Raw genomic sequence first — 27,383 nt, 5'->3', positions numbered from 1 at the left:
GCCAGCTTTCTCTATCCCGCCACCAGGCTCCCTCGTTACCTCTTTCTGACGGCCTCCGGAGGATGATGGATGTGCGGTTCCGGCAGGAGAAGGTCCGGCTGATTTTTCGGTGCCTCGTGGTGCGGCCATAACGGGGGATAAGTATTTCCCGATGCCTTTTGTGGCAGTCCTGGTTAGAGGGGTGCAGGATGCTTTGGGGTCTGGACGCTTTTTGGGTCCCATTTTAAAGCTATTTTATGTGCTGGATCGCGGTGTTTAACAGCTTTACTCGGGGATAGAGCGGGAGCTAGCAAGATGCACGTCTCTTCTCCGCCATAGCCAGGCCACGCCCCCGTAATTTTTTGAGGCTTTTAATGACGTTTACAATGTTGTCAGTTTTAGGACCGTGCAACCTTTTTGATCACTTTTTATAGAAATTAAAAAAATTTTTTAAATGGCAAAAAAGTGCCATTTTCGACTTTGGGCGCGATTTTACACTACAGGGTTAAATGCAGTGAAAAACGCATCGATACCTAATGTCTTTATGATTTTTACTGTTTATTTATATTTATATCAGTTCTAGGGAAAGGGAAGGGTGATTTGAATTTTTAGGTTTGTTTAATATATATATTTTTTTAAACTTTTTTTTTTTTTTTTATTCTTTTTCAGACTCCCTAGGGTACTTTAACCCTAGGTTGTCTGTACGATCCTATCATATACAGTATGGCAGTATATGGGGATTTTACACCTCATTCATTACAATGTGCTATCAGCACATTGATTTACCCGAAGCAGCCCTCAGGTCATAGCAACCCGATGAAGTCACAGGGAGCAACGATCCCCAGCACGCACTGCCATACTTTTGAAGCCGCTGGCGATGATCAGCGGGAAAACACCCGCGTAAGCCTTTGCTTAAATTCAGAAAATTGAGAATTATTGCAAATTTTCACCAAATATGTTTTTTTTCCATAAATAAATGCAAAAAATACCACCAAAAATGTTCAACTAACATAAAGTGCAAAGTCTTACAAGAAAACAATTTCAAAATCACTGGGATATGTTAAAGTGTTCCAAAGTTAGAACCACATGTCATATTTCAAAAAATTAGTCGTGTCAGGAAGGTGAAAAGTGTCTTCCGCGGTAAGGGGTTAAGAGCCCGTTTGAAGCTTTGGAAGTTCAGTATTAGACTGATAGTCAAGAGAAGGGCATTCCAGAGAACTAATTCAGTTCAAATTAAGGAAATGAATAATCTAACATCACTGGCAGATCGTAGAACAGAGTGAGATGAGAGAGGTAGGGAGGTTTTGCATTGTGTAGAGCTTTTTGGATGAGGGTGATTATTTTAACCTGTATTCAAAAGGAGAGGGGCAATCAGTGCAGTGACTGACACAGACTTGAGGCATCCGTGTAGCACTTAGTCTCAAAGACAAGCCTGGCTGATCCATTAAAGGACATCTACTACCTGGATTGTAAAGCAAGCAAGCAAACTGTCACCCCTCTGGCAGGATCCACTCTTCTTCAAGCTTCTTCTGTCTTTGTTATTAAGAAAAAAGTATTAAAAGTATCTTTAAAAGTATGCAAATGTGCTTGAGGGGCTTCATTAACACCTATGAAGCCGTGACCATTCAGTTTCATTTTATAAAGGTGGCATGTCCTTTGGTCACCACTGGTGTCAATGGGCCAACAGTTGTGGTGTTACAGTGCCTATTAAATACTGAACTCCCCTACACATTGTGAATGTAGCCCATTTAACTTTATAGACGGCAATGCTGAGGTTTCATCACTGGGGAACAGGTGCTCAAGGCTAAGGGACTGGAACTTTTTGTAGACCTAAATCCCCAACATATGGGAAGAGCAGAGTCACCATGTAGAAACTCAAAACTCTGTACCTCAAAGCTAACCACTTTAAAAAAGAAAAGGAGGATGCATTACCTCAACAGACAATTAGTTGACTTGTGAACAGCATTATTGTGATGCTGTAATTGATGCTCAAAGGCATTTGACACATATTGGGGCACATTTACTAAGGGCTTTGCATCCGTTTTCTGATGAACTTTGCACATTCTTTTAGGTGCAAACTGCTTGCACAGGTATTTAAGAAGTGCCCGCGCCACTATTGCATCGCTCGAAGCCCTTTTGTGGCATGGCTGCGGAAGCCTCCATGCAACACAAATTAGGGGACGTTCCAGCGTTCAGTCAGACCATTTGCCAGATTTACATGCAAAGTCTGTTGCACGCCCTATGTTAAAGGTGCACCACAAAAAAGTTGGTGAACTCTGTCAGGCCACTGCAGAGAAGCAACAGATTCATGATTTCTAAACAGATATAGAATCCAGTCACACTGATGTCTTTTGCAGTAAGTTAAGATTTTATTTTTCAAACAAATATAAAGGTGACATTTCAGGCATACCTTGACCTTCATGAGACACTGTAATATAGAATCATAGAAAATAAATATACAGGTTTTGAGAAAACAATTTCAAATATAGATATCAGGTATAAATATAAGATAATCCATTAAGCAGTGCATCTGGTATCATGTTCTACATACATATATACATTGGGTAAACTGGTTCCTATAGAGGATAGTTGTAATTATACACGACGTAAGGGCTGGCTGTCGGAATTGCAGACATAGATATTCTATGGTTTGTTGATAAGAACCAGACGGTATTGTCCCCTTCTATGCGGAAATATACATATACTTTGTTAATTCTGTAAAGTAGAAAGAAATGTGGAGCTTACCAGTTTGCTGAAATGGTTAATGTTTCATGCTGCGGAGCATGTGAGAGAGCGTGGGGAAATGGCGGGAGGCCCGCTCTGCATGGTACTCACGCTAAAGATGCATGAATGGCAATGTAATTTTAAAGTAAATAGAGTGGGACAGCTCTCCGTTCATCTTCCGGTGCAGGAAGCACGTGTGTCCAGGTTTGCATTCCACTGTGGAACACACTAGATGCGCTGCAGGGCTGACTATCGGTATAGACCAGAAATACATCACAATATGCGTTCCACTTGGTTCCAAAATAGAACACATTGCTGATATGATAGGGAATCATTGTATATGGTAGAAATGAGGATTTCGTGCATGAATATGGACCCTAATACGTTTAGATATGTAGAACTGAATATAATGGAGAGTCATAATAAGAGATGGGCAAATCGATTCGAACGAAGTGGAAATACGATACGAAAATTCAATTTGTCATGAACCAGAAGTTTATGCTGATTAGTGGGAACAACATTTTTTTTCCCTCCTTTTTAGCTAAATGGGCACAAGCACAACATGTTGCATGGGACAGAGAACTCTGGGAAGGAGAAAGGAACACCCTCGATGACATCTGCAGACCTGTAAGCCAATCAGTGACCGGCAGGCTTATGTGATGTCACACAGCCCTATAAAAACCAGCCGTTTTCAATCCAGGCACTTCACACTGAATATGCAGTCTGTAGCGTCTAGCTGCTGTTAGTGTACTGTGCTGTAGCGATTCCTGCTCCAATCCCAGGGTGTGCATTTAGGGGGATCTGTATACCCTAAAAAGCAGGTTTTTTTAGTTACTGAATCCAATAGGAAGAAATCTGCGGTTTGGGGCATTTGTATAACGCAAACTACAATATTTTTTTGTTGCTGAAGTTCAGAGCAAAAAATAAGTGTGAAATTCATGTACATTATAGAGTGAATTTCGCTCCAATTATAGGGTGTCCGTTGTGGGGTATCTGTATAATACAAATTCCAATACTTTTTGTTGCTAAAGTTCAGAGCAAGATTTACATGTCAAATCCATGTAGTTGATTAACCACTTTGTCAGACAGGAACGTGGCTGGTGGAGCAGGCAGAGGTTGCAGCACAGTAAGGGGATGCTGCAGCAGGGGTGACTCTGTGAGGCCAGAACTGCCCTTGTCATCTAGAGGCAGTGTGTTGATCAACAACCCAAAGGTTGTTGATTGGTTAACTCGGTCACCCAATTCCTCAAATATAACATCTGACAACCCCAGCCAAGTGTCCGTGGGTTCGTCAGATACAACAATTAGTTGGCATGGCCCAGGAGCAGGTCAGCGGCCCTCACCTGTCCTCAACCAGCCTCTGTCCTGCTCATTTCCCATTCCCAGCAGCCAGAGCAACTGCTTGACAGTGAAGAGATGGGGCAGACATCCTCTGTTTCGTGCAGTAGGCAGGTTATGCATACTGAAACCATTATGGAGAGTAGCAGTGACAGGAAAATGCAAATTGACGATGATGAAGCCGATCGCACTTGGGAGCCGGCCGTAGCAAGGGATTCATCATCGTCGCGTGAAGAGATTGTCAGCTTGCGTGTCAGGCAATGGAGCAGGCAGCAAGTCGCTACTGTGGCCTTGAATCAGCAGGGTGGCAGCAGTGTGAGCACGGGAGCCAAGCGGCCGTGATTTACAAACAGCGGGGTTAGTAGACACTCAGCGCAGAATGTTGGCAGGAAAATCATCACCTCGGCAGTGTGACAGCTTTTTGTTGAGACGCTAGAGGAGTCGAGCGTGTGTATATGTAGAATAGGCGGGCAGAAAGTGAAGCCGGGCCAGGGAGCTAACATTGGCACCATGCCCCTGTGTCAACACATGCAGGGTCACCATCCAATGGCCTGGGAGAAATGTGGAACAGATGTGGAGGTCCCTCCTGTCACCGCAGCAACAGCAGCAGCAGAACCTAGTGGCACACATGCCATTTCAGCCAGTCAAGGCTCCAGCACCTCTGCTGAAGGGAGCTGTTTGTCTTTGACATCATCTCCCTGGCCAGATTCTCCTGCTCCTCGCTACGCATGGCGCCAGCAGTCATTGAAAGAGGCGATTACAAAAGCTGATAGTGCTCTTGTCCAAGTTGTTGGTACTGCAGTCGCCCCCTTTCCAAGTAGTGGACTCTGCACCCTTCAGATAACTAATGGCTTGTGCCAAACCGAGGTGGAGAGTTCCAAGCCGGAATTTTTTTTCCAAAAAGGCAGTGCCAGCCCTTCACCTATATGTACAACAGAAGGTGGGCCAGTCCTTGAGTTTATCAGTTTCTTCCAAGGTGCATGGAAGCGCGGACGTGTGGAGCCGTAACTACGGTCAGGGCCAGTATATCTTCTTTACAGCCCACTGGATGAATGTGCTTCCCGCCCAGTCACACCAACAACTTTCACAAGAGATGCCACTTTCTCCTCTATTTTATAACACCGAATGCTTGAACAAGTGATAACCAAGTAACTTCAGATTTATGAGACTAAGTCAATCTTTATTAATCACAGTAAAAATTCATACAATAAAGACAGTAATAAGTAGACCAGAGAAACGGTTAAAAGTGACTGTACAGAGGTAATAGCCATAAAAGGCTAACCTGATCTTTAGTTTCCAAAATCTTGCTTTATTTTTATGTTTAGTTTCCCCCTTCATTTCATCTGTCAGAAGGAATGAAAAGCCTTAGGATTGATAGCCGGAGTGAATACGGAACACAGAGAACATGCAAATATCCCATTTACTGGTCATCTCTATTCTGGATCCACTCCTGCTTGTTTTTGGCTTTAGCAATACTGATGATGGATTATTAACCGATTGAAAGTGGACACTGACGGATGAAATGAAGGGCAAAATGATCAGTGACGTCAATGCAGAATTATTGCCGGCACCCTCTGCACTCTTTTGGGGGGTTTCTACATGTATCCGAGTCAGCTCAGTCCTTTTGAGCTGGCACAGACGTTACCTTGTCAGGGTGCGCTACCGCTTTGCTTATTTGGTGAAGTTGGCCTCTGTAAGTGCACATGGAATTGAAGAGTGAAGCGATTCTAAGAGCGGCAGATGTCATATGCGTGTCATACTAAAACACAGCATTGTTTGAAGACCAAACCACGCTCCCTATGCATATGTAAGCATGGCACAACATTCTACAACACCCTACAGGCGCTCTGCAGCTAGGAAACACCTGTTTTTTAAATGTGATTCATCATGATTCGATTCAGGTCAAATCAAATTTTTACAAAAAAAATCAGCGAATCGTGACAAACCAAATTTTAACAAATTCACCCATCTCTGGTCATAATATAGTAGATATTTACTAGTAATTGAAATGGGAAACCATATTTATCTATGGGACTGGGACCCTATCCAGAGCACCTGACTTCCTGAATCCTTGGGTGAGCGGTACGACAATGTGCCCCATTGACATTTTTTGTGGTGGTATACCGACCACTGTGGGGAGTGTGAGGAAGTCACCATTGTATGTTTCTACTTTAATTACCTACTTTTATTATATAGTTTCACTGCAATATGAACTTTTTACATTTCCCTAAATTCCATCCTTGATTCCATACCTCTGTGTATACATCTATTGGAAGCCCAAATACTGAATATGGAATTTTCAGAAAGGATATAGGAGAGCGTTCAAAAATTGTGACTACACTATAAAATCGGATGGAAGGTGTCTCATGATAAGAGGCTAGTGAAAATGGGGTTGTACAGATTATAAAACACAGTGTAAATGGCAGAATGTCAGCTGATGGATGATATTTTACAAAATAGTAATTTTTTTCAATTTGCATTTCAAAATTGTATTGTAACTCAGTTTTGAACCTTTGAAACGAAAAAGTTAAAAGGTATACCAGGTTCAAGAGAATCTAAAAGCTATGGCAAAAAGAAATGTTTATGAGCTGATACTTTAATGGAGTATCTCAGTGTTAATAACCATATAATTCACTACCAGCCTGAATTTATGAGGGGTCAATCCTGTCAAACTCATCTGACCAGCTTCCATGAGCATGTGAATTGTAGAATTGAAATGGAGGAGGATGTGGTTGTTGTATATAGACTTCTCCATTCAATGCTGTAAGAGTAAAGGTAGGCACATAAAATAAGAAAGCTGGGAATTGTAATTGCGTGAACACTTGGTGATAGAAATCAATCTTGTCATTAATGGCACATTCTCATATTTGTTTAGTAATGGTACAGTAATGGCTTACAGAGTTTGATATTTACAGATTATACCAAGCTCTAAAAAGTGATTAAAATAATACAATATGACAGTAATTTGTGGAAGCTCGAGGCTTGGGCTAATAAGGTTTTGTATATATAAATGTAAATCGTAATATAGATAAATGTAAGAATATGAAGGTTAAAGGAATAAAAAGTTAAATTCTGAATAAAATATTATTAAATAGTTGAACTGTGGTGGAAAAAAAATGTGTGGTATTGGTGGACAGGCAGTTCAGCGTCAGCGATCATTGCCAGGTAGCTGCTGCCAAGGCAAACAAAGAAAAATTCAAAGCCAGTTCATAGCAACCCCATATTTGTTATTTTGATATATATTTCTATAGCCATGAACTGGCTATGTCCCTGGCTGCAATTATCAGCTATAAGGTGTCTGTAATGAAGTTATATAGATAATCCTTGTCCCATGACAGCACAAAATTTTGATAATCCAACTGTCGCTGGGACAAAAAATATTGTTAAAAAATAAATAACTAAAATTATACAATTGTTCATGTTCTAACTTACAAACAAATTCAAGTTGCACATTGAACTTATGCCTATGCAGTTCCTCACAGAATGGTCTATAGTGGCTTTCATCATCAGCCTCCTCTCTGGGAAGGCCCTGGCATGGGCTACTCCACTCTGGGACAGGAAAGACTTGGTCACGGCTAATATCACCACCTTCTAAGCTGAGCTCCGGTCAGTCTTTGAGCAACCAGCCCGGGCGTCTTCTGCTGAGATTGCTCTGTTGAACTTGCGTCAAGGGGACTCATCTGTTGGTGACTATGTGGTTCAGTTCCATACCCTGGTCACAGCCTTTAAATAGGGGATTTCTGGATTAAAGACGCACTGTCTGCATGTGACCTTCCATCTACTCTGAGTGATCTTATCTCTCTGGCCACTCAGATCGACATCTGGTTTACTGAGCGCTTTGAGGAGCAGCGTCTTGAACAAGTACAACTCAAGATCCACCGCCTGCCCTGTCTGGCTCCTGTCTTCCAAAGTCCACATTTGCCGCACTCTGGGTCTAATGCTGAGGAACCCATGCAGGTGGATAAAGCTCGTCTGACACCCCAAGAGCACTCCTGACGAAGACTCTGCCTCTATTGTGCCAGCCCTCAACACTTTTTTGAGTCTTGTCCAGTCCGTCCCCAAGTGTCCAGGAAATGCACGAACCTAGTGTTAGGGAGGAGCATCTCTAGATGAGAGCAAAGCTTCACCACAACTGAACTTGCCTGTTTTACTCAGCTCCAGAACAGGTCCTCAGTTTCAAGCCACAGCCTTCTTGGGAAATTTCTTGGTTGCTCTCTTGGTCTCCCTGTATCACCTTCCTGTGGTCAGCCTAGAGAAGCCGCTAGGTTCTTAGCAGTAAGTAAATGTCAGCAAAGAATTCTTGATGTATAAAAATATTCTTACCACCGAGAATACAAATTATTGCAGCAATCTGGTGATACTTAAAATATAACTTTTATTGACAAAATTCTAAAAACCCTTTATACTTGCTCAAGCGGTACTCAAATAACAACCCTATTTACCAATACATCTGGTGCAAAGAGAAACACTCACTAAGAACAAAAAACGGCAAAAATTCTCAGCATTCATGGGGCTGTACGGCAAAGATAAAGGTAGAACATTCACCAAGACAAACCACCTACAGTCTTGTGGTCCCATGGTGCAGGCTCCCCTTTACACAATACATCTCACCATACCAATATACAATACCTATCACTGATGTATGGCTGGGAAGGAGTCTTCAGACCTGTTCAAATTGGCGCTGCAGGGGGTTTTATAGCCCTAACAGTCTTACCCTATTACCCACAAGACTTATAAGGGCAGTCCCCAAAACTGTCCCTTGTATATAGAAAAAAAGGCACCTCCCTGATGCATTTTGACAAAGGTCTCATCAGAGGGAGATTAAATACAAGTCAAAATTGCCCTGCAAACAAATATAAAAAAGACGTTATTAGAGTTTGAGTCATAAAATTAACCATAATAGTAGACCCGAATTCTACAGCCTTCTTACTCTAAGTCAGATGTCCCATCACGTTAAAAGTGAGATGGAAGTGGGGAAGGAGTGCCTTCTTCACCCACCAATGAAGCCGTGTGTTCACACGGGGTGTGTTAGCCGGCGTGTGACACTTGACCCCTGTGCGAGTAAAGTTTAAATATGCTGCCTGTCCCTCCTCCCCGTGACTTAACATTTCATGATAGGGTAGGTGGTTCACGCTGTGTGAGGCAGGGCGCTGCAGTCATCTGCGCCCGTGCCACATCCCCTGGCGAATCAAAGCTACTACTCGTCACTTCTGGGTGGCCGGACAAGGTTAACATGACTGGTTGTCGAAGCAACCAGAGAAGCTGCTCATGCACAGTAATGTCGCATCGCAACTGCAGTGTTTTTTCTAGGTTCATGTACAGATTCAGGCGCACGGACAATAGACAAACGACACAAAGTAGCGCATCCATATATACAGTGACTAGACCCTTACAGTGGCATCAAGATGCTCATAAAAAGAGGTAAAATGGACTGAGGAGTATATACACACAAAAAGGTCAGCTATGGCCGTATAAGATGGCAAGAGAACGGCCTAACAAGTGAGAAAGGAATATAGAGACGACTCAAACTCTAATAGCGTCTTTTTAATATTTATTTGCAGGGCTATTTTGACTTGTATTTAATCTCCCTCTGATGATACCTCTGTCGAAACGCGTTAGGGAGGTGCCTTTTTTTCTATATACAAGGGACAGTTTTGGGGACTGCCCTTGTAAGGGCGGGAGTCTGTTAGGGCTCTACACCCCCTTCAGCGCCAATTTGAACAGGTCTGAAGACTCCTTCCCAGCCATACATCAGCGATGGGTATTGTATATTGGTATGGTGAGATGTATTGTGTAAAGGGGAGCCTGCACCATGAGACCACAAGACTGTAGGTGGTTTGTCTTGGTGCATGTTCTACCTTTATCTTTGCCGTACAGCCCCATGAATGCTGAGATACTATGGTTAAATTTTTGCCATTTTTTGTTCTTAGTGAGTGTTTATCTTTGCACTTAGATGTATTGGTAAATAGGGGTGTTATTTGAGTACTGCTTGAGTGAGAGTATAAAGGTTTTCTTTAGAATTTTTTCAATAAAAGTTATATTTTAGGTATCACCATATTGCTGCAATAATAGGTTCTTAGCGATCCAGTATATTACCGCACCAAGCTTCTGTCTCTGTCAGTTGGGGCTATGCACAAGGAGAGACTGTTGTTTTATGTGCTTCCGAGACCCACGTCTGCCATTCTGTTGGATCTTCCGTGTTACAGCAACATGCTCTAGTGCTCAACTGGCAGACTGGGGAAATTCTTCACTGGGGTCCAGAGTGCCAGTCTCGCTGTCTCTTGGTTCTTCGCCCAGTGTCCACCATGTCTGCTTCGGAATCCTCCAAGCCACTGGTGGGTCTCCATTCTCCATATTGGGACTTTGCTGACTTCTTCTCAGAAAAGCAGGCAGAAACCCTGCAAGTGAATCGCCCATAGGGTCTTATGTATTTTCTTTCTGTGCCTGAAACCGTGGCTATGTCTGCCTACGTGAAGGAGAACCTGCAGATGGGCTTCATACGCAAGTCCCCTTCTCCTGCTTGTGCAGGATTCTTCTTCGTGGAGCCAAGGTTAGCCTAATTAGACCTACGTGGGGTGCATAACCTCATCCATATCCGCGAAGGCGATGAGTGGAAGACCGGTTTCAATACTTGTGATGGGCACTTCGAGTATCTGGTCATGCCGTTTGGACTCTGTAACGCTCCGGCTGTTTTTCAGGAGTTCGTCAATGACAATCTCAGAGACTTGCTGTATATTTGTGTCGTGGTCTATCTCAATGATATTCTGACTCTTCGGACCTCGAGTCCCACCAGTCTCAAATACGGCAAGCCCTTAGATGTCTAAGGGCCAATTGCCTTTATGATAAACTCGAGAAGTGCCAGTTTCCTCAAGACAGTCTTCATTTCCTCGTGTACATCATCTCTGAAAAGAGACTTTTGATGGATCCTGCCAAGTTATCTGCGGTACTTCAGTGGCCTCGCCCAGTAGGACTACCTGCTATCCAGAGGTTCCTGGGCTTTGCTAACTACTACCGGCAGTTCATACTGCATTTCTCCTCTCTCGTGTCTTCCATCGTGGCCCTAAGAAAAACGCTAATCCAAAGCTCTGGCCTCTGGCATCTGAAGAAGCTTTCTCCAAGCTGAAGTCTGCCTTTGCCTCTGCTTCCGTCCTCACATGGCCTATATGGAGATACTATTTCTGCTAGAGGTTGACGCCTCATAAGTTGGTGCTGGAGCTGTTCTCACCCAGAAAGGGTCCAAAAGTCTCTCTCACTTGCGGCTTCTTCTCCAAGACCTTCTCTGCTGCAGAGAGGAATTACTCCATAGGTGATCGGGAGCTTCTGGCAATAAAGCTAGCCTTGGAAGAAAGGCATTATCTGCTGGAGGGAGCACGTCATCCAGTCTGTATCTACACAGACCACAAGAATCTCCTCTATCTCCAGACCGCTCAGTGTCTTAATCATCAACAGGCTTGTTGGTCCTTTTTCTTCTCCCACTTCAACTTTATGATACACTTTCGTCCTGCAGAGAAGAATATTAAGGCTGATGCCCTCTCTCGTGCCTCGGATGTAGTTGGGGAAGAATCAGTTCCTGGGGTGCAACGCTCTGTCGCCCTCATTTCCCGTTTCTACTGGTGGCCAGTTCTGGTCAAGGATGTACTGGATTTTGTGGGCTTTTGCACTTCTTGTGCCCAAAACAAGCCATCTCAACTAAAACTAGCTGGTCTTCTTCAGCCATTACTAATACCCAGCTGCCCGTGGCAATTTCAATGGACTTTATCACTGATCTCCCATCATCCCACTTTGTTCCTCTGCCAGGTCTGCCGTCTTCTCCACGCCTTGCCAGTTTGTTCTTCACTCACATATTCCGGCTTCCTGGTCTCCACCTACATATTGTACCAAACCGTGGGGTCCAGTTTGTTTCCCAGTTCTGATGTTCTTTGTGCAGCCAACTTTAGGTGAAATTGGATTTTTCTTCAGCGTATCACCCTCCGTTGAATGGACAAGTTGATAGGGTTAATCAGATCCTAGGCTGTTTTCTCCACCTGACAGGATGACTGGTCTACTTTGTTGCCATGGGAAGAGTTCTCCTATAACTCTCTGGCCTCTGAGTCTGCCGGTGCCACTCCTTTCTTTGTTGTGTATGGGAGTCATCCACGTCCACCCCTACATCTCTCCGTGTCTGCTGATGTTTCTACCATGGAAGAGTTGGTAGAAAACCTTAAATCCAGTTGTCAGTCTTTGCTTTGGACGTCCTTCCGCCCGCCCGCACCTAAACTCAGGCTAAGTAATGCAGGCCTCCTGCCATCTTCTCTCCAGGAGCCAAAGTGTGGTTGTCCTCCAGGTATGTTTGGTTAAAGATCCCAAGTTTCAAACTGTGTCCACGTTTCCTAGGAGCATTCAAGGTGTTACAATGAGTTAATAATCCAGTGGCCTATAAGCTCTGCCTTCCTCCCACCATGCGCTTCCCAAATTCTTTCCACGTCTCCCTGCTGAAACCTTTCATTTTGAATCGATTCTCCCGGCAAGTACCTCCTGCTGCTCCTGAAGCTGATGCTTCTGATGTCTTCGAGGTGAAAGAAGTCCTTGATATGAAGACGGTCAGAGAGAAGCAATTCTATCTTGTCGACTGGAAGAGGTATGGCCCGGAGGAAATGTGTTGGGAACCTTAGGACAACATCCTGGATCTTGCTCTTCTACACAGGTTCCTCCAGTCCAAGAAGAGGGGGAGGCCAAAGGGGGGGGGGAGTACTGTCACGGCCTCCCGGTGGTACCACGCTCCAGAAAGTCCAACCCGCTTTGCGGCGGCCTCTTGTGAAAACTGGGTACCACTTAGACTCCGGCCCCAGGTGTCAGCTTAAGTCATGGTCCACGGTGGTCCAGAGGATCCACTACCACAGATCCTAATACAACACACAGGGTATTGTTAGTACTAAATGTCTCAAAATAAACTGAACACTGAAAATTGATGTTCCAACTGTATAAAAAGTCCATTGAATTATGTGTATTTGAATTACTAAAGGTATAAAATACACTTTGGTAGGATAACTATAATAAAAAAAACTAGAAGAAAATTACATGTGAACCACTTAGATAAATAACTAATTCCTGCCTAATACAGCATGTGAGATGTTTGGCCGAGATTAATGCTTACATGTATTTATAGCAGAGAAGTAAGAAGTTAATGTGATTGGATTAAGATAAACAAGGCAGGCTAAAATGCCGAACAATGCTTCCATGTTTTCTACAAATAACTGGAGTTGTTAAGAGGCTACTGGCTTACTTCTATCTGATTTAAAAAGAATTACCTTATAGTAAGGAGGTACATAAGATAATTACTTGCTTCAAATCGGACTCCCTAAATTTAGATGGCATTATGTACCAAAAAAATATTTTTAAATTTATATTTATTTATATTTACCATTGTACTTATGTAATAAGTATAACTTATTTAGTTGTTTTATGAAAATAACTAATAATTAGCTCATTATTACTTTTCAGTCTTGCTTTTTCTGGTATTTTCACTCCTCTCCTTCCAAAAGCCATATCTTTTTTACTTTTCCATTTCCATTTGAGTCATATTAGGGATTGTTATCTTTTGCACATTTTGTACTTCCTAGTGACACCATACAATTTTCTTTTAAGTGAACTTTGAAGCTGCATTAAAATTCCATATGTGGTGTAGTTGATGAAAAAACAAGTTTGGGCTATTTTCTAGAAGGCTTCATTTTTACAAATTTCATTTTGTGTTCCAGGTAACACATCCACTTTATTCTTTAGGTCAGTATGATCGTAATGAGACAACAGTTATATAGTTTTGTTATAGATTACTTTTAAAAAAATATATATATATATTTCCCTGATCATATTTTGTCATTTTTTCTGGATGAACTGATGTTTTTTATTGATACTATTTTGAGAACTGTGAAACCTTTTTAATCACTTTTTATTAAAATGGCGAGAGGGGCAATTTGGTCATTTTCTTTTCTGTTACAGGGTTCACAGCAGGGAATGATAATTTTTAATAATTATAATAATGTGTTCCAATCTCTTTTTTTCTTCTTTTTTTTTCTAAACCCCTTCCATTGTGTTTACCCTAATAAGTATGTTTCGATACTGTATGTTTCGACTGTAACTGATTCTACCAAATGACACCTATGAGAGCCTCTTACACACTCCCAGCTGTCATGACAACAGATCAGTGTCCTCTGATGAAATCACAGAAAGCACCGTTCATATGAAAAGATGGTGCTGTCCAATTGCAGCACCGGTGATAAGGAAATTGGAAAATACATTGGAGCAAACTAAAAGCAAAAAATTAAAAAATTGAAATTACATTCTTACCACCATCTTTTGGTGTTAATAAAATTCACTTGGCTATGGAAAATTACAGATGATATAATACTATAAAAGAGTAATATGTTGTGGTTTTATTTTAACATAATTTGGTGACTAGTGTGTACTGTACAATAAAGGCAAAGCTAAACTGCAAAGTTTTCAGGGATTGACAACCAGTGTAACGGAAAGAAATTGGTGTATTGCAATACCAAATATAACAAATATGGGGTTGCTATGAACTGTTTATTATGATTATAGATGTTATATAGATAGTTAAAGAAAATCTAGCATTTGATTTTATGATTTATGAATCAAACATACCTTGAGAATGCTATAGGTACACTGATGCAGAAACATATCTTGTTTAATCCCTGAGCTGAGTGTTTTTGCTGTAAAAACAATTATAACATTCAGGGCCTTGGGAAAGCTGGGTGCTTCTGGCTGCCATACATAAACACATTACAGTGGAGCTTCCTGAACTGTCCAAAAAAGACTAATCAACCTGAACTGGACTCATACACCGCAGCTGGGGGATGGCACAGCGATTAATTACTTCTGCCTGTCAGGCACAACACAGTGATAACATCTTTCTCTGGAGCAGTTAATACTTAATGTGAAGAGGAGAAGCGCTGAGCCAGGCACAAAAGGCGACAGAGCTTCATTATCTTAATTTTATAAATGTTTTTTTCCACTAAAACCACTCAGCTCAGCTGTGGCTCATTGTAATTAATCATATGCAAAGACTCCATATACTGCAATACAGTATCAGTATCAGACCATTTAGGGTTACCCTAGATGGTCTAAGACAGTGGTCCACAAACTGCAGCCCGTGGGCCACATGCGGCCCATGGACCGTTTTTTTTATACGGCCCCCGCCGCATCCAGGGCTTGGAGTGCCAGCGGCTCCTGCTGAGGCCCCCGGTAGGTCTCCGCAGTCCGGCAGGGGCCTCCGTCCTGACAGGAAGCACCGTCACTGTTATAGTGCTTGATGTGGCTGCTGCAGGTGGAGCGATGTGGCCGGAAGACAACCCCGGGACACATCGCTCCTTGAACCTGGATGTGCGGCCGCGTGATGACGTCATCACGCGGCCACGCACCCCTTCCTGTCCGGCAGCAGCCAGAAGAAAAAGAAGACGCGGGAGCCGCCGTCAGAGGTGTGTATAGGGTTTGTTTTTTTTTAACCAGCAGCAAATTGTGGCGGCCGGGGGCCCTGATATAAAAAAACAATTAATTATAAGGGCATTATACAAAATGATTAATGGTGGAGGGGCATCAGAAAATAATTAATGGTGGAGGGGCATCAGAAAATAATTAATGGTGGAGGGGCATCAGAAAATAAGTAACGGTGGAGGGGCACCAGAAAATAATTTATGATGGAGGGGCATCAGGCACACGGAACACAGCAACACGGAGGAACTCGGGTAACATGGCAACACAGGACTCAGCAGGAGCCGCGTGTGCACGGCAGTCCGGGGAAGAACAGGATCCGGGAGAGGTGAGAGAGCTGGCGGGGCTGCAGCAGGGGTACACAGAGGAGCGCTGGTGCACCCGCGATCCGAGACAGGGAAAGCAGGAGCACCCGTGACACTTGGTTAGCCATTTTAGTAGTGTTTTACCCCCGTTAAATCGTAATACCAAGATTCACACTGACTAAAACACATATTTTTATTAAACCACAATAAATATAACAGATCCTTGGGCCACTACACACAATTCTAAATTAACTAATAGTTTTTTAAATAAAGAAAATACTTTTGGGCAGAATCGATTACTCGGTACTCAACACGTCATCCTTACCGAAAATCCCAGGTGATTACATTTTGCACTACACTACAACTAATGAAGGATCCGTTCCGGATCTGAAATGCGTATTGCTGGCCATTTTAATTTTAAGTTCATGTTTGTAAACAAGTTTTTACTATAAATAAAAAACATTTTTGAAACTGGAGGTGGCAGTGCCTGATCCCTGAAGGGAATACGGGAGTATCCAATTGATACCAAGATTGGAATCCTTTAACGTTTCTTCAGCTCTGACAGTATTCGCACTGAGAGAGAATCCCTATGGCAGCAACTCTTCCTACCACTATTTGACCACTAAGTGTGTTCTGCCGCCCGCACAACACAAAAAGGTGTGTGCAAACCTATATGGGGGAACACAATTCACCTACCCAGTGATAATCCGCACATCGAGCGCCCTTTGGCTCTTTTCTCCCTTGTTTTTTTTTTAATTGATCTATCAAAACGTAATAACGGTTATTGCCAATGATGACCTCCATAACGGAAAATGGTGCCCAAATGTGCGAAATGCGACTTTTTCACCATTTTACATGCCATAAAAAATGTAATAAAAGTGATCAAAATGTTGCACAGTTCTCAAAATGGTAGCAATGAAAACGTCGGTTCATTTCGCAAAACATTGTTTTCATACGCATTCGCTTAATTTTTGAAAATGTATTAAAACGCAATAAAACCTATATAAATTTGGTATCACCACGATCGCACCGAACCAAAGAATAAAGTACAGGTGTTATTTGGAGCCCACAAGAACGTGACGCACATGCGGTTTTTAAAAAATTTGCATTTTTTTCCAGTTTCGCAGTACATGCCATGGAATAATAAATAACAGAAAGGAAAAGTAAAAATTGTTATGGATTTTTGAAGGGGGAGAGCGAGAAATGAGCGAAAAGACCCTGCGTCCTTGAGGGGTAATTATATTATAACCTATTCACAGGATCTCTGCTGTTGGGTCTTTCGAAATCAGCAGAAAAGAGGATCTCAAACTCCCATTATCTTCTCCATATAAAAGGAGTAAATGAAGAGCAGAACAGAGCTTGTTTATTCCTAAAACTGGTAGATTATTAGACCCCATACCTGAAGAGGGTTCTTATAGGTTTTCCTATATGGCAGACCTAAGGGCCCTCATAAGGCTTCTAGTTGCCATGGAAACATTGGTACCCTCCGACTGCATGATGGGTGGCTGATTAGAGTATGGAGTCTTGTTCTTCAGAATGCATCTATATTCTGTGGTCAGTATTGACAACAAAATCTAATGGGTTAAATAGCCAGATGAGATTTTTTTCTTCAATCCAAGCTGACAGAGCAGGTACTGTCACAAGACAAGCTAACAACTGCTCTTCCCAGGAAAGCAGACATGTGATATGCTGTACTACAATTACAACCCCATTAAAACATTTATGGGCAGTCAATAGGTGGTTTAGCTGTTTCAGTCAAAGGGACAATTTTAGATTAAGATGCACAATAAGACTATATATAAAAATATAGGCTTATGGAGGGAAATACAGCCGCTACACATTAATAAAATGTCCATCAGCCTCCCCTCATTGATAAAAAGTCCACAGCAGAGTCACTGTTTAATGTAAGGTCCACAGCAGAGCCTTTTTCAACCACTTACCGACATGTGATGTAATAGCACGTCACATGCGGGGTGCGGGTGCATGGAGAGGGCTCACGGGCATATTGCAACAAAGGCTTACCAGCACCGATCGCAGATGTCAACACACTGATCGCCGCCGGGAAAATGGCAGCACATGGGCGCCACCATCTTGCCGAGGATCGTCGCTCCCTGTGACGTCATCAGGTTGCGGCAATCCATCACCACAACAACCTTGAGTTAAAAAAAATATATATTTATATATAATAAAAAACCTAAAAATTCAAATCGCACCCCTTTCCCTAGAACTGATATAAATATAAATAAACAGTAAAAATCATAAACGCATAAGGTATCACCACGTGCGAAAATACCCAATCTATCAAAATATAATAACGGTTTTTCACTACGTTTAACCCCGTAATGGAAAATAGCACCCAAAGTTGAAAATTTCACTTTTTTGGCATTGTGAAAAATAGAAATAATTCTATAAAAAGTGATCAAAATTTTGTACAGTCCCAAACTTGGAAGCATTGGAAACATCATCAAAAGTTACAAAAAATGACTCCACTCACAGCTCTGTACACTAAAGTATGAAAAAGTTATTAGCGCCAGAAGGTAGCAAAATCTAAAATTATTTTTTATACATGTGGTTTTAATTTTTGTAACTGTATGAAAACATTAGAGCCCAGCCACAGAAGTGACAGAGCTTCATTATCTTAATTTTATAATAGTTTTTTCAGCAAAACCACTCAGCTCAGGGATTAAATAATATCTGATTCTGCATCAGAGTAGCTACAACTGTCTCAAGGTATGTTTGGTTCACAATGCATCAAATCAAACAGAAGGTTTCCTTTAAAAAAAAACACAATATACTCACCTTTGGCTTCTTCTTCCCGACACGCGGCTCTGTCTTTCTCCTGGCCCACGAGTGCACACACTAGATGACATCGCGTGATGTCATATTAGGTGCACCAAGGCGGGAAATAGACGGAGCTGCCAGGAGAAGAAGCCCAAGATGAGTATATTGTGTTTTTTTTTTCCATGTAACTTCATTGGACATGGGACCAGGTGTTCCTGGGTCGCAGCCAGACTGTACAAAGGGGTGAAGGTGGGGGCCCTCCGCCATGCAGCAGCGCTGCCGCGCGAGGCGACTTGCTGAAGTCTAATCATGAGTGGTGCGCTCCTGCACCTCAGTGACAATGCATTTAATTGGACAGGTCACAGACTGGAGGACACAGACATTACATTATGCAGCAATCGAGTCAGCTTAACATAAAGGCAAAGAGGGGCTCTAAATGCACCTCCAGGAGTCTTTCAGGCTCATTAGCATCAGGGGAGGAGGGGTTTCAGCACAGCAACTCAGGTCACAGAAAGAGAAAACACTATTTACATTCTAGTTTGTCTGGTCCCCTTTCCTCCTGGAGCTTTATTGTGTATGCCACCCACAATTGGGGCCACTCTTGGCTGAGGGAGTCTGAGGCATATTTTCCTGGATTCTGATGACAACTGTTAAGATGACTACCTATCTGTTAAAGCATAGAAGGTCAATTAGGGAAATGTACAATGTTCTAGTTACTTTTTATACAAAATTTTCATACATTTTTTCACAATTTTGGCAGTCCATGAAAACCTTTGTGACTGTTTTAAATCTACTGCAAGGGATTCTCTAGAAGTTGAACACCAATTTCTCTCTAATGAGTGCTTGGTTGCACATTGGTTGGGTAGTTGAAGGAGGTGGGGGTATGATAATGGTATGATGACTTTTGTGTCCTTTATTATGACTGCTCTCCTTTTTGAGTGTATCTTACAGTTTTTGGCTGTGTAAGCTGTATTGTTTGTAATTGTAAAAAGAAAAAACAGAAGTATGCAAAAGTTAGACATTACAATGTTTTTAACAATTACATCAGATTTATAATTTATAGCAATGTCTAGTGGTGAATGATAAATCTGTTTACAATTGTCTAATCTAACTTTGTTGTGGCACAATTTTGATGCATGCCTCTTTTCACACAAAGACATACTTCCACCACTCACCTTTTGTGGTACTTACTGTAAAGCTGTCTAAAAATGGCTTGTGAGACAAGTTTTTTTTTCACAAGTAAGACCTAAATATGAGGCATTTTTTCAGTTAAAATGAATAATGTTAATGTTTAATGTATATTTAAATGTAGAATATTTGTTTTGCTATTTTAATTAATTTAATAGTCACATGCGATTAGTTGCAGTATACCCATATATTAAACAGTTAGGCCCAAGGTTGAACTCATCTTTACAGTGAGGCAGGGTTGTTGCTAGAGTGGTAAAAGATCAGGGGCACGGGCCCCAATGCATATGTAGCACTCTTACAGTAATGCCCCCTCTTGTACATAACCCCCTCACATTTAGTTGTGCCAATAACAACTTTACTGAGTGTATATACAACTACAGAAACACTGGAGAAATCCCTACTTGTTACATCCAGTGACTGCAGGTGACGCGTCCTCTATCTTCACCATTAGGCATCACCACATCTAATGTTCCTCATTGTCCCTTCATCTTGGTTCCCTGACAGTATTGTCCTGCTGCTGCCCCTAACAATCTCCCCCAAATACTGTAAGGCTGCGCTCACACGATATTGCATTTAAACAACACCAAGTTCTTGTTACTGATCACATGTGTTTCACTGGAAGCGCAAATGAGATAAAACCGAGGCCTGTCCTAGTGCCACGTGTGAACACGCCCCAAGAAATGTGACCCACACAGTTACCCCCAGTAATGTACCCTACACAGCCCCCCCCAGTAATGTCCCCCACAGATACCACCAGTAATGTCCCCCATACAGCCCCCAACCTTTAATGTCCCCACACAGCCTCCCAGTAATATCCTCCATGCAACCCCCAAGTAATGTGCCCCAAACAGTTACCCCCAGTAATATCCCCCACACACCCCCAGTAATGTGCCCACACATCTCTCTGTTATTTCCTCCACACAGCCCCCAGTTATGTACTCACACAGCCCCCCAGTAATGTACCCACAGCCCCCTAGTAATGTCACCCCACACATCCTTCAGTAATGTCCTCCACACAGCCCCCCAGTTAAGTACTGTGAAAAAGTGAGAGGTGTTGTGTGGGAGAACCGCTATCTGCCCTACAGGCAGATAAAAAGTACATGGTAAAAGCCCTGGATTTGTCTGCAGTAACCCAAGGGTTAATGCAGACATGTGGTAAGCAGGAAGAGTCTGTTTGGTCTATGTTGGCCTAGCTAGCATAGACACCTTTGTAATGTCCGAACTGGGCCTGCTAATTATGGAGTAGGGGTGGGCTGGTAGTGGGACTCCTACTCCATCCGTGCTTCGGTCCTGGGTTTCTGTATAACCCATAGGTGCGCGTCACTGGACTCGTTAGAGCCTAATTTAGACTGCAGGCCAGAAGCAGTAGGGGAGGCACTACATGGAGAGCTGAAGGCTGGACCGTGTTCAGCAAAGGTATTTGAGTGCCTCCTGATATTCTGCTGGCCAAGAGCATGTGTATGGCAGCATGGTACATGTATTTAGGTGCTGTTATTTATTAGGCAATGCCCAGCCGGGCAGGGTTTATTTTGTATTTTGTATGTGCCTAAGCCAAGGCTGAATTTGTGTTTTGACAAAGAAGTGTAAATTAAACACTTGATTTTTGGACTTAAACTCTACGTGTGTCCCTGCTTCCTGCACTGCTTCAAGGCATCTAACAAAGTAATTCCCCACAGTACTCACACAGCACCCCATTAATGTCCTCCACACAGCCCCCCATTAATGTTCTCCACACAGCCCCCCAGTAATGTGCCCACACATCTCTCAGTAATTTCCTCCACACAGCTCTCCTGTAATGTACCCACACACCCCCAGTAATGTCCTCCACACAGCCCCCTAGTAATGTCACCCCACACAGCCCTCCAGTTATATGCCCACACATCCTTCAGTAATGTCCTCCACACAGCCCCCCAGTTATGTACTCACACATTCCCCCAGTAATTTCCTCCACACAGCCCCCATTAATGCCCCCCCCCACAAAAACCTGCAGTAATGTCCTCCACACAACCCCCCAGTAATGTGCACATACCCCCAGTAATGTCCTCCATACAGCCCCCCAAGTAAGTAATGTGCCCATACAGCCCCTAGTAATGTCCTCCACACAGCCCCCATTAATGTCCCCCACACAGCCCCCCAGTAATGTGTCCACAAACAGCCTCCTCTTGTAAGTAATGTGCCTACCAGCCCCTAGTAATTATTGTGCCCAAACAACCCCCCAGTAATGTGCCCACACAGCCCCCCAGCAATTAATGTGCCCACACAGCTCACCAGTAAGTAATGTGCCCACACAGCCCCCCAGCAAGTAATGTGCCCACACAGCCCCCCAGCAAGTAATGTGCCCACCCAGCTCCCCAGTAAGTAATGTGCCCACGCAGTCCCCCCAGTAAGTAATGTGCCCGCACAGCCTCCTAGTAAGTAATGTGCCCCGCCCAGTAAGCAATGTGCCCACACATCTCCCAGTAAGTAATGTGCCCACACATCTCCCAGTAAGTAATGTGCCCACACAGCCCCCCAGAAAGTAATGTGCCCACACAGCCCCCCCAGTAAGTAATGTGCCCACACAGCCTGCCCAGTAAGTAATGGGCCCACACAGCCCTCCAGCAAGTAATGTGCCCACACAGTCTTCCAGCAAGTAATGTGCCCACACAACCCCCAGGAAGTAATGTGCCCACACAGTCCCCCCAGTAAGTAATGTGCCCTGCTCAGTAAGCAATGTGCCCACACAGCCCCCCAGTAAGTAATGTGCCCACACAGCCCCCCCAGTAAGTAATGTGCCCACACAGCACCACAGTAAGTAATGTGCCCACACAGCCCCCCCCCCCAGTAAGTGATGTGCCCACACAGCCCTCCAGCAAGTAATGTGCCCACACAGTCCTCAGTAAGTAATATGCCCACACATCGCCCCATGTTCTCCCCTTCCCTTGTCCCTATCATCTCTCCCTCCTCACCTCACTGGTGCAGCTCAGTATGCTGCTTTCCCATGGCAGGTCATGTGATCATGACATCATCACAGGTCCTACAGCCTCCGGGAGCATTATTCTCCCAGAGGCTGCAGCTTCTACTGGGGAAAGCAGTGACAGCACACATTCTCATCACAATCTGTTTCCTGAGGACACGGATCGTGATGAGAGAAGGGACGATTCCCCTGGGGAGATCCAGGGCTCCGGCCAAAAGATAAGGGGATCTTTTGACCTAGCGATGACCCTGCAGTGAGAGGAGAAGTGCAGCTGATTGTTTGGAGATAACATTTTGGAACCTACTTCCATAAAGTGCTTACATTAACACTCTGGTATCAGAACAGATTTTTACCAAATTATGCACTATGTTTAATAAAAAAGTGTATTCCAGCATACTCATACGGGCACAAAATGTTTCAATGTTACTTCAAAATAAAGATTCCTGGAACTCTTTACAGAGTGTTTTTGAGACATATGCTTTCTAAGTCCCTGTAGCTTGTGCTTTAAAAATAATCTCAATATGATTCATGCTAGTTAAGGGAGCATTCACACTGTGTGAACACGTCACTTCAGCCTATTTCACTATATAGTCCAGACTCAGCAGGAAATCCTACACATTGATTGTTCTTGTTGTACATAGAATGTGGTGAGCATGAAAGGTGGATAATAGGCATAACATCAGAGAAGTGATAATTAACCATTTGTACAGTCTTATTTTATATCGCCGTTTAAAGAGAGCCCAGGTTTTACCCCACTAAACTACCCAGGTAGGGTATGAAATGTCCTTTCTAGAATTCCCTCTCTTATGTAAATCTCACCCTTTTACCTATTATGAGCTATAGAACCAGAGATACAGGCTGCTAAAGACATAGCTGGAAATGCAAGCTGCAGACAAAGATTCAGTTCCACATATTTTTCAAATTCATGTAAACATAATGATAATAATAATAGCAATGATAATGATAATAATAATTCCTTTATTTATATAGCACACACAGAACATTGTAACCATAAGCTTAACCCCTTAATGACATCACAGCCCAGACCCGGCACTAACACCCGGGATCGGAAAAACTCCCGTATGTTTAACCCCTTACACGCCACGGCCAAGCATAACCGCGGCGTGTAAGCGTGTCCCACATGGATTGGACCCTCCCGGTGTGCTTACCGGGGGATCCGATCCTTCCTGCTGCATCTCCGGGTTCCAGCGAGTGACCTGAGGTTGCCAGCTCTCCTTCACGCCAAGTACTGCCCTCCTGGCAGGACCCGGCTGTAAGTAACTGAGAATGCTCAGCATGCTCAGTTACTTACACTATACACTGCAATACAAGTGTATTGCAGTGTAAAGGCTTGAACAAGCGATCTGATGATCGCTTGTTCAAGCCAAAGGATGGAAAATGTAAAAAAAGTAAAAAAAAAGATTAAATAATTTTATAATAATAATTAAATAAATAAAATATAAGTCCCATAATCTCCCCAGTTACACGTATAATGCACATAAAGTATATAAAACACAAAAACACAAAAATGTACATATTTGGTATCACCGTGTATCTGTACAATAAATCTAAATCAATATTGAACCCACTCGGTGAACGACGTAAAAAAACCCCACGAAAAACACCATCACAAAAAATGTTCTAAAAAGTGAACAAAAAAAGCTACGTTCCCTAATATGATACAACTGAATAGAACAACTCTTTTCGCTAAAAAATAAGCCCTCAACCAGATCTGACAACCGAAAAATACAGAAGTTATGGCCCTGAAAAGTTGTTGATAGTAAAAAGTAATGTGATTTCCACCAATATTGGTTTTGCTCAGTAAAATTGAGCAAAGATAAGAAAAACTATATAAATGAGGTATCACCGCAATCGTAGTAAGCCAGAGACTAAAGATAAAATATTATTTTTACATTATGTTGAGCGGGGGGAAAAAAGTGCTAAAAATCCAAAATAAAAATTGATGATTTTGTTTGTGTCCCCCTTGAAATAGTTAATAAAATCTCATGAATAAGCTATAGACCCCCAAAATGAATTATCTATACATTGTATCTCATCCCGTAAATAATAAGCCCTCATATGTTCGCATTACCAAAAAAATGTAAATTTATAGCTTGTACAATGTGACAATACAAATCTGCTGTGAATAGCGCTGCTTCTATTCAATGCCCGGGAGTGTGCCCATACAGCAGTTTACCACCACATATGGGGTATAAGTACACTCGGGAGAAATTGTGAATCAAACATTGCAGAGCGTTTCATCATTTAATATATTATGAAACTGTCAGTTTTTGCCTACATTAATGTATTTTCCCAAAACATTCAAAAGTTTCTAAATCACAGGTCCATCTTGTTTTAACCCATGTGAAACACTTAAAGGGTTAATAGACTTAATAGAAGTTGTTTTACATACTTTGAGAGGTGAACTTTCTATAGTGAGGTAATTTATGGGGTTTTACTATTTTTTAGGCCTTTCAAAGACACTTGAAAGCTGAGTTGTCCCTCAAAATGTGAGTTTTGGCAATTTTCATGAAAATGAGAAAAATCGCACCTAAAGTTTTGCGCCTCATAACATCCTAGAAAAAGGAGAGGACGCATAAAATATCATCTCAACATAAAGAAGACATTCCGTAAATGTTAATATCAAGCTTTTTTTGGGTAGTTTTACTTCCTGTCTGGAAAGCAGAATATTTCAAACTTGGAAAATGAAGAATTTTTACAAACTTTTGCCAAATTTTACTTTTTTTCAGAATGAAACGCAAAACTTATCACTTCATTTTTACAACTAACATGAAGTACAATGTGTCACGAGAAAACTTTCTCAAAATCACCTGGATATGTTAAAGCGTTCCGAAGTTATAACCAATTATCGTGACACAGGGCAGATTTGAAAAATCGAGTCTGGTCATTGAGCTGAAAACTAGTGTCGGTGATGAGGGGTTAAGGTTAACAGAAAGATAAGATTGTTATCTTTAATTTGGCATAAAAAGCCTGTTTCTAGCTACCATAGAACTGAAAATAGGGGCTTTTTCCTTGACTCTACACCTTCAACCACTAAACTTGACTCATCTAATTTCAAAATTAGGATGAGAAGAGTAATTTATGCCTGACGTTGGGAGAGATTTTCTATAGGTAAACAGGTGAGATTTCACATAAAACATGGAATTCTAGAAATTAAATTTCATACTCTTCCTGAGGAGTTATTTCATAGTGCTAATATTGTCCCTAAGAAGTGTACTGACACATACTTTGACCCTCCTCTATGCTCTTGTATTTTTGTATCGCTGACCTCAATTATGCCTTATGTGAGGATTTCCTTGAAAATATTTACAGTATTTCAAAGGTCAATTGGTACGTCACATTTTTCACCTGACTAAAGTAAACCATTTACCATATGTTTACTATATATTGAATTCAGATTAAACCTATTGACAAATAATTGCAAAATAATCACACTTCTCACATGAAATAATAAACGTTTTCTCAAATTTGCATTTGCTTCTCTATTATTTCTCTTTATCACATTGCATTGTTTTTGCAGTCTTTACTTGCTATGTAAATTCATAAAATTAGTGTAGACGTGGACTGGAAATAAATTATTACAGAAAAACATAACATCTTAGACGCTGGACAAAAATGTAACATCTTATAACAGCTATTCCTGCAGAATAAGATGTAGTGCAAATGGGTCACACTATTATGTTAAAAAATATTAAGGGTTTACTGATTATATTTTATAAAAAATATACTATAGATTTATGCTTGGAATAGGAAACATTCAAATTTAATTTCCAATTTAAAAAAATACATATTTACCTTCTATAAAGTTCAGCTTCAGTTTCTTTTTGTTGTGCTGTGTCCTTGAGTGGAGAGGGATTAAGCAGCCACAGAACTGTACTTGAGAGCAGGTGGACAGATTGGGAAGGCGGTTTAGCTTCTTGGATAATAATGATGACACTTGCAGAAATAGCCCTGTGTAAGTAATAGGATTATCAGAAGGATTTAGGAAATGTTGTTCATTAGTACAGTCCAATAAGAAAGAAGCTGATATGCCCCGTCTAAGTGGAAGAAACCTTCTAAAATAGCAAATTAATACTTCAGCTTCTTGAGAGGCAATATCTAGTTATTGTACAGCAGCATTAAGATTTTTGCTCAATTTATTATTGTAAAGGTTTTCACTTGAATAAGACTTCTACTCAAGTGTCTGATTTCTTCGATATGAACACTTTTGGGGGGATTTATAAGGCTGTTACTGCAAAACATAAACAATAAAAATTAGGAAACAAATAAATTCAGGAAACAAATAAAAACATCATTTGTGATTTTGCCCAAACATATTAAGCAATATTCATTTTTAATTTTACAAAAGCCAATGTACAGCATAAAATGTGGGCAATAATTGGTTTCTGTGGGAAACAAAGATGGTTTCTTAAATCTGTTGCCATGTCTATAGGCAGTTTTTACTTTAACCCTTTAAGGACCTCGCCCTTTTTTGTTTTTTCATTTTTATTTTTCAATCCTCCCATTAAAAAATCTATAACACTTTTTTTTTACACTTACAGAGCTGTGTGACAGCTTTTTTTTCTACATAACAAATTGCGCTTCATAGTGATGGTATTGAATATTCC

General features: G+C 41.9%; 1 protein-coding gene across 5 annotated transcripts in view; it reads right to left on the bottom strand.

The window, feature by feature from the left end:
* Nucleotides 1-26,721, bottom strand: part of PDC (phosducin) — a 60,610-nt gene extending 33,889 nt beyond the window's left edge. The window contains exons 1-2 of one of the 5 annotated variants that reach the window (XM_072127230.1): nucleotides 26,572-26,707; nucleotides 17,853-17,983 (exon numbers count right to left, since the gene is read on the bottom strand). Coding sequence is in view for 2 of the 5 variants with exons in the window: in XM_072127226.1 (XP_071983327.1) it covers nucleotides 2,390-2,401 (12 nt within the window). In the remaining 3 variants the exon portion in view is untranslated. Of the gene's footprint in view, nucleotides 1-2,389; nucleotides 2,408-17,852; nucleotides 17,984-26,571 lie in introns of all 5 variants that reach the window. The other 4 variants (XM_072127226.1, XM_072127227.1, XM_072127228.1 and 1 more) reach the window with 4 other exon arrangements.
* Nucleotides 26,722-27,383: the final 662 nt, after the last annotated feature.

Source organism: Engystomops pustulosus, chromosome 10 (assembly GCF_040894005.1).
Source record: "Engystomops pustulosus chromosome 10, aEngPut4.maternal, whole genome shotgun sequence".
NCBI classification, from domain to species: domain Eukaryota; kingdom Metazoa; phylum Chordata; class Amphibia; order Anura; family Leptodactylidae; genus Engystomops; species Engystomops pustulosus.
This window is presented reverse-complemented; position numbering and strand designations above follow the sequence as displayed.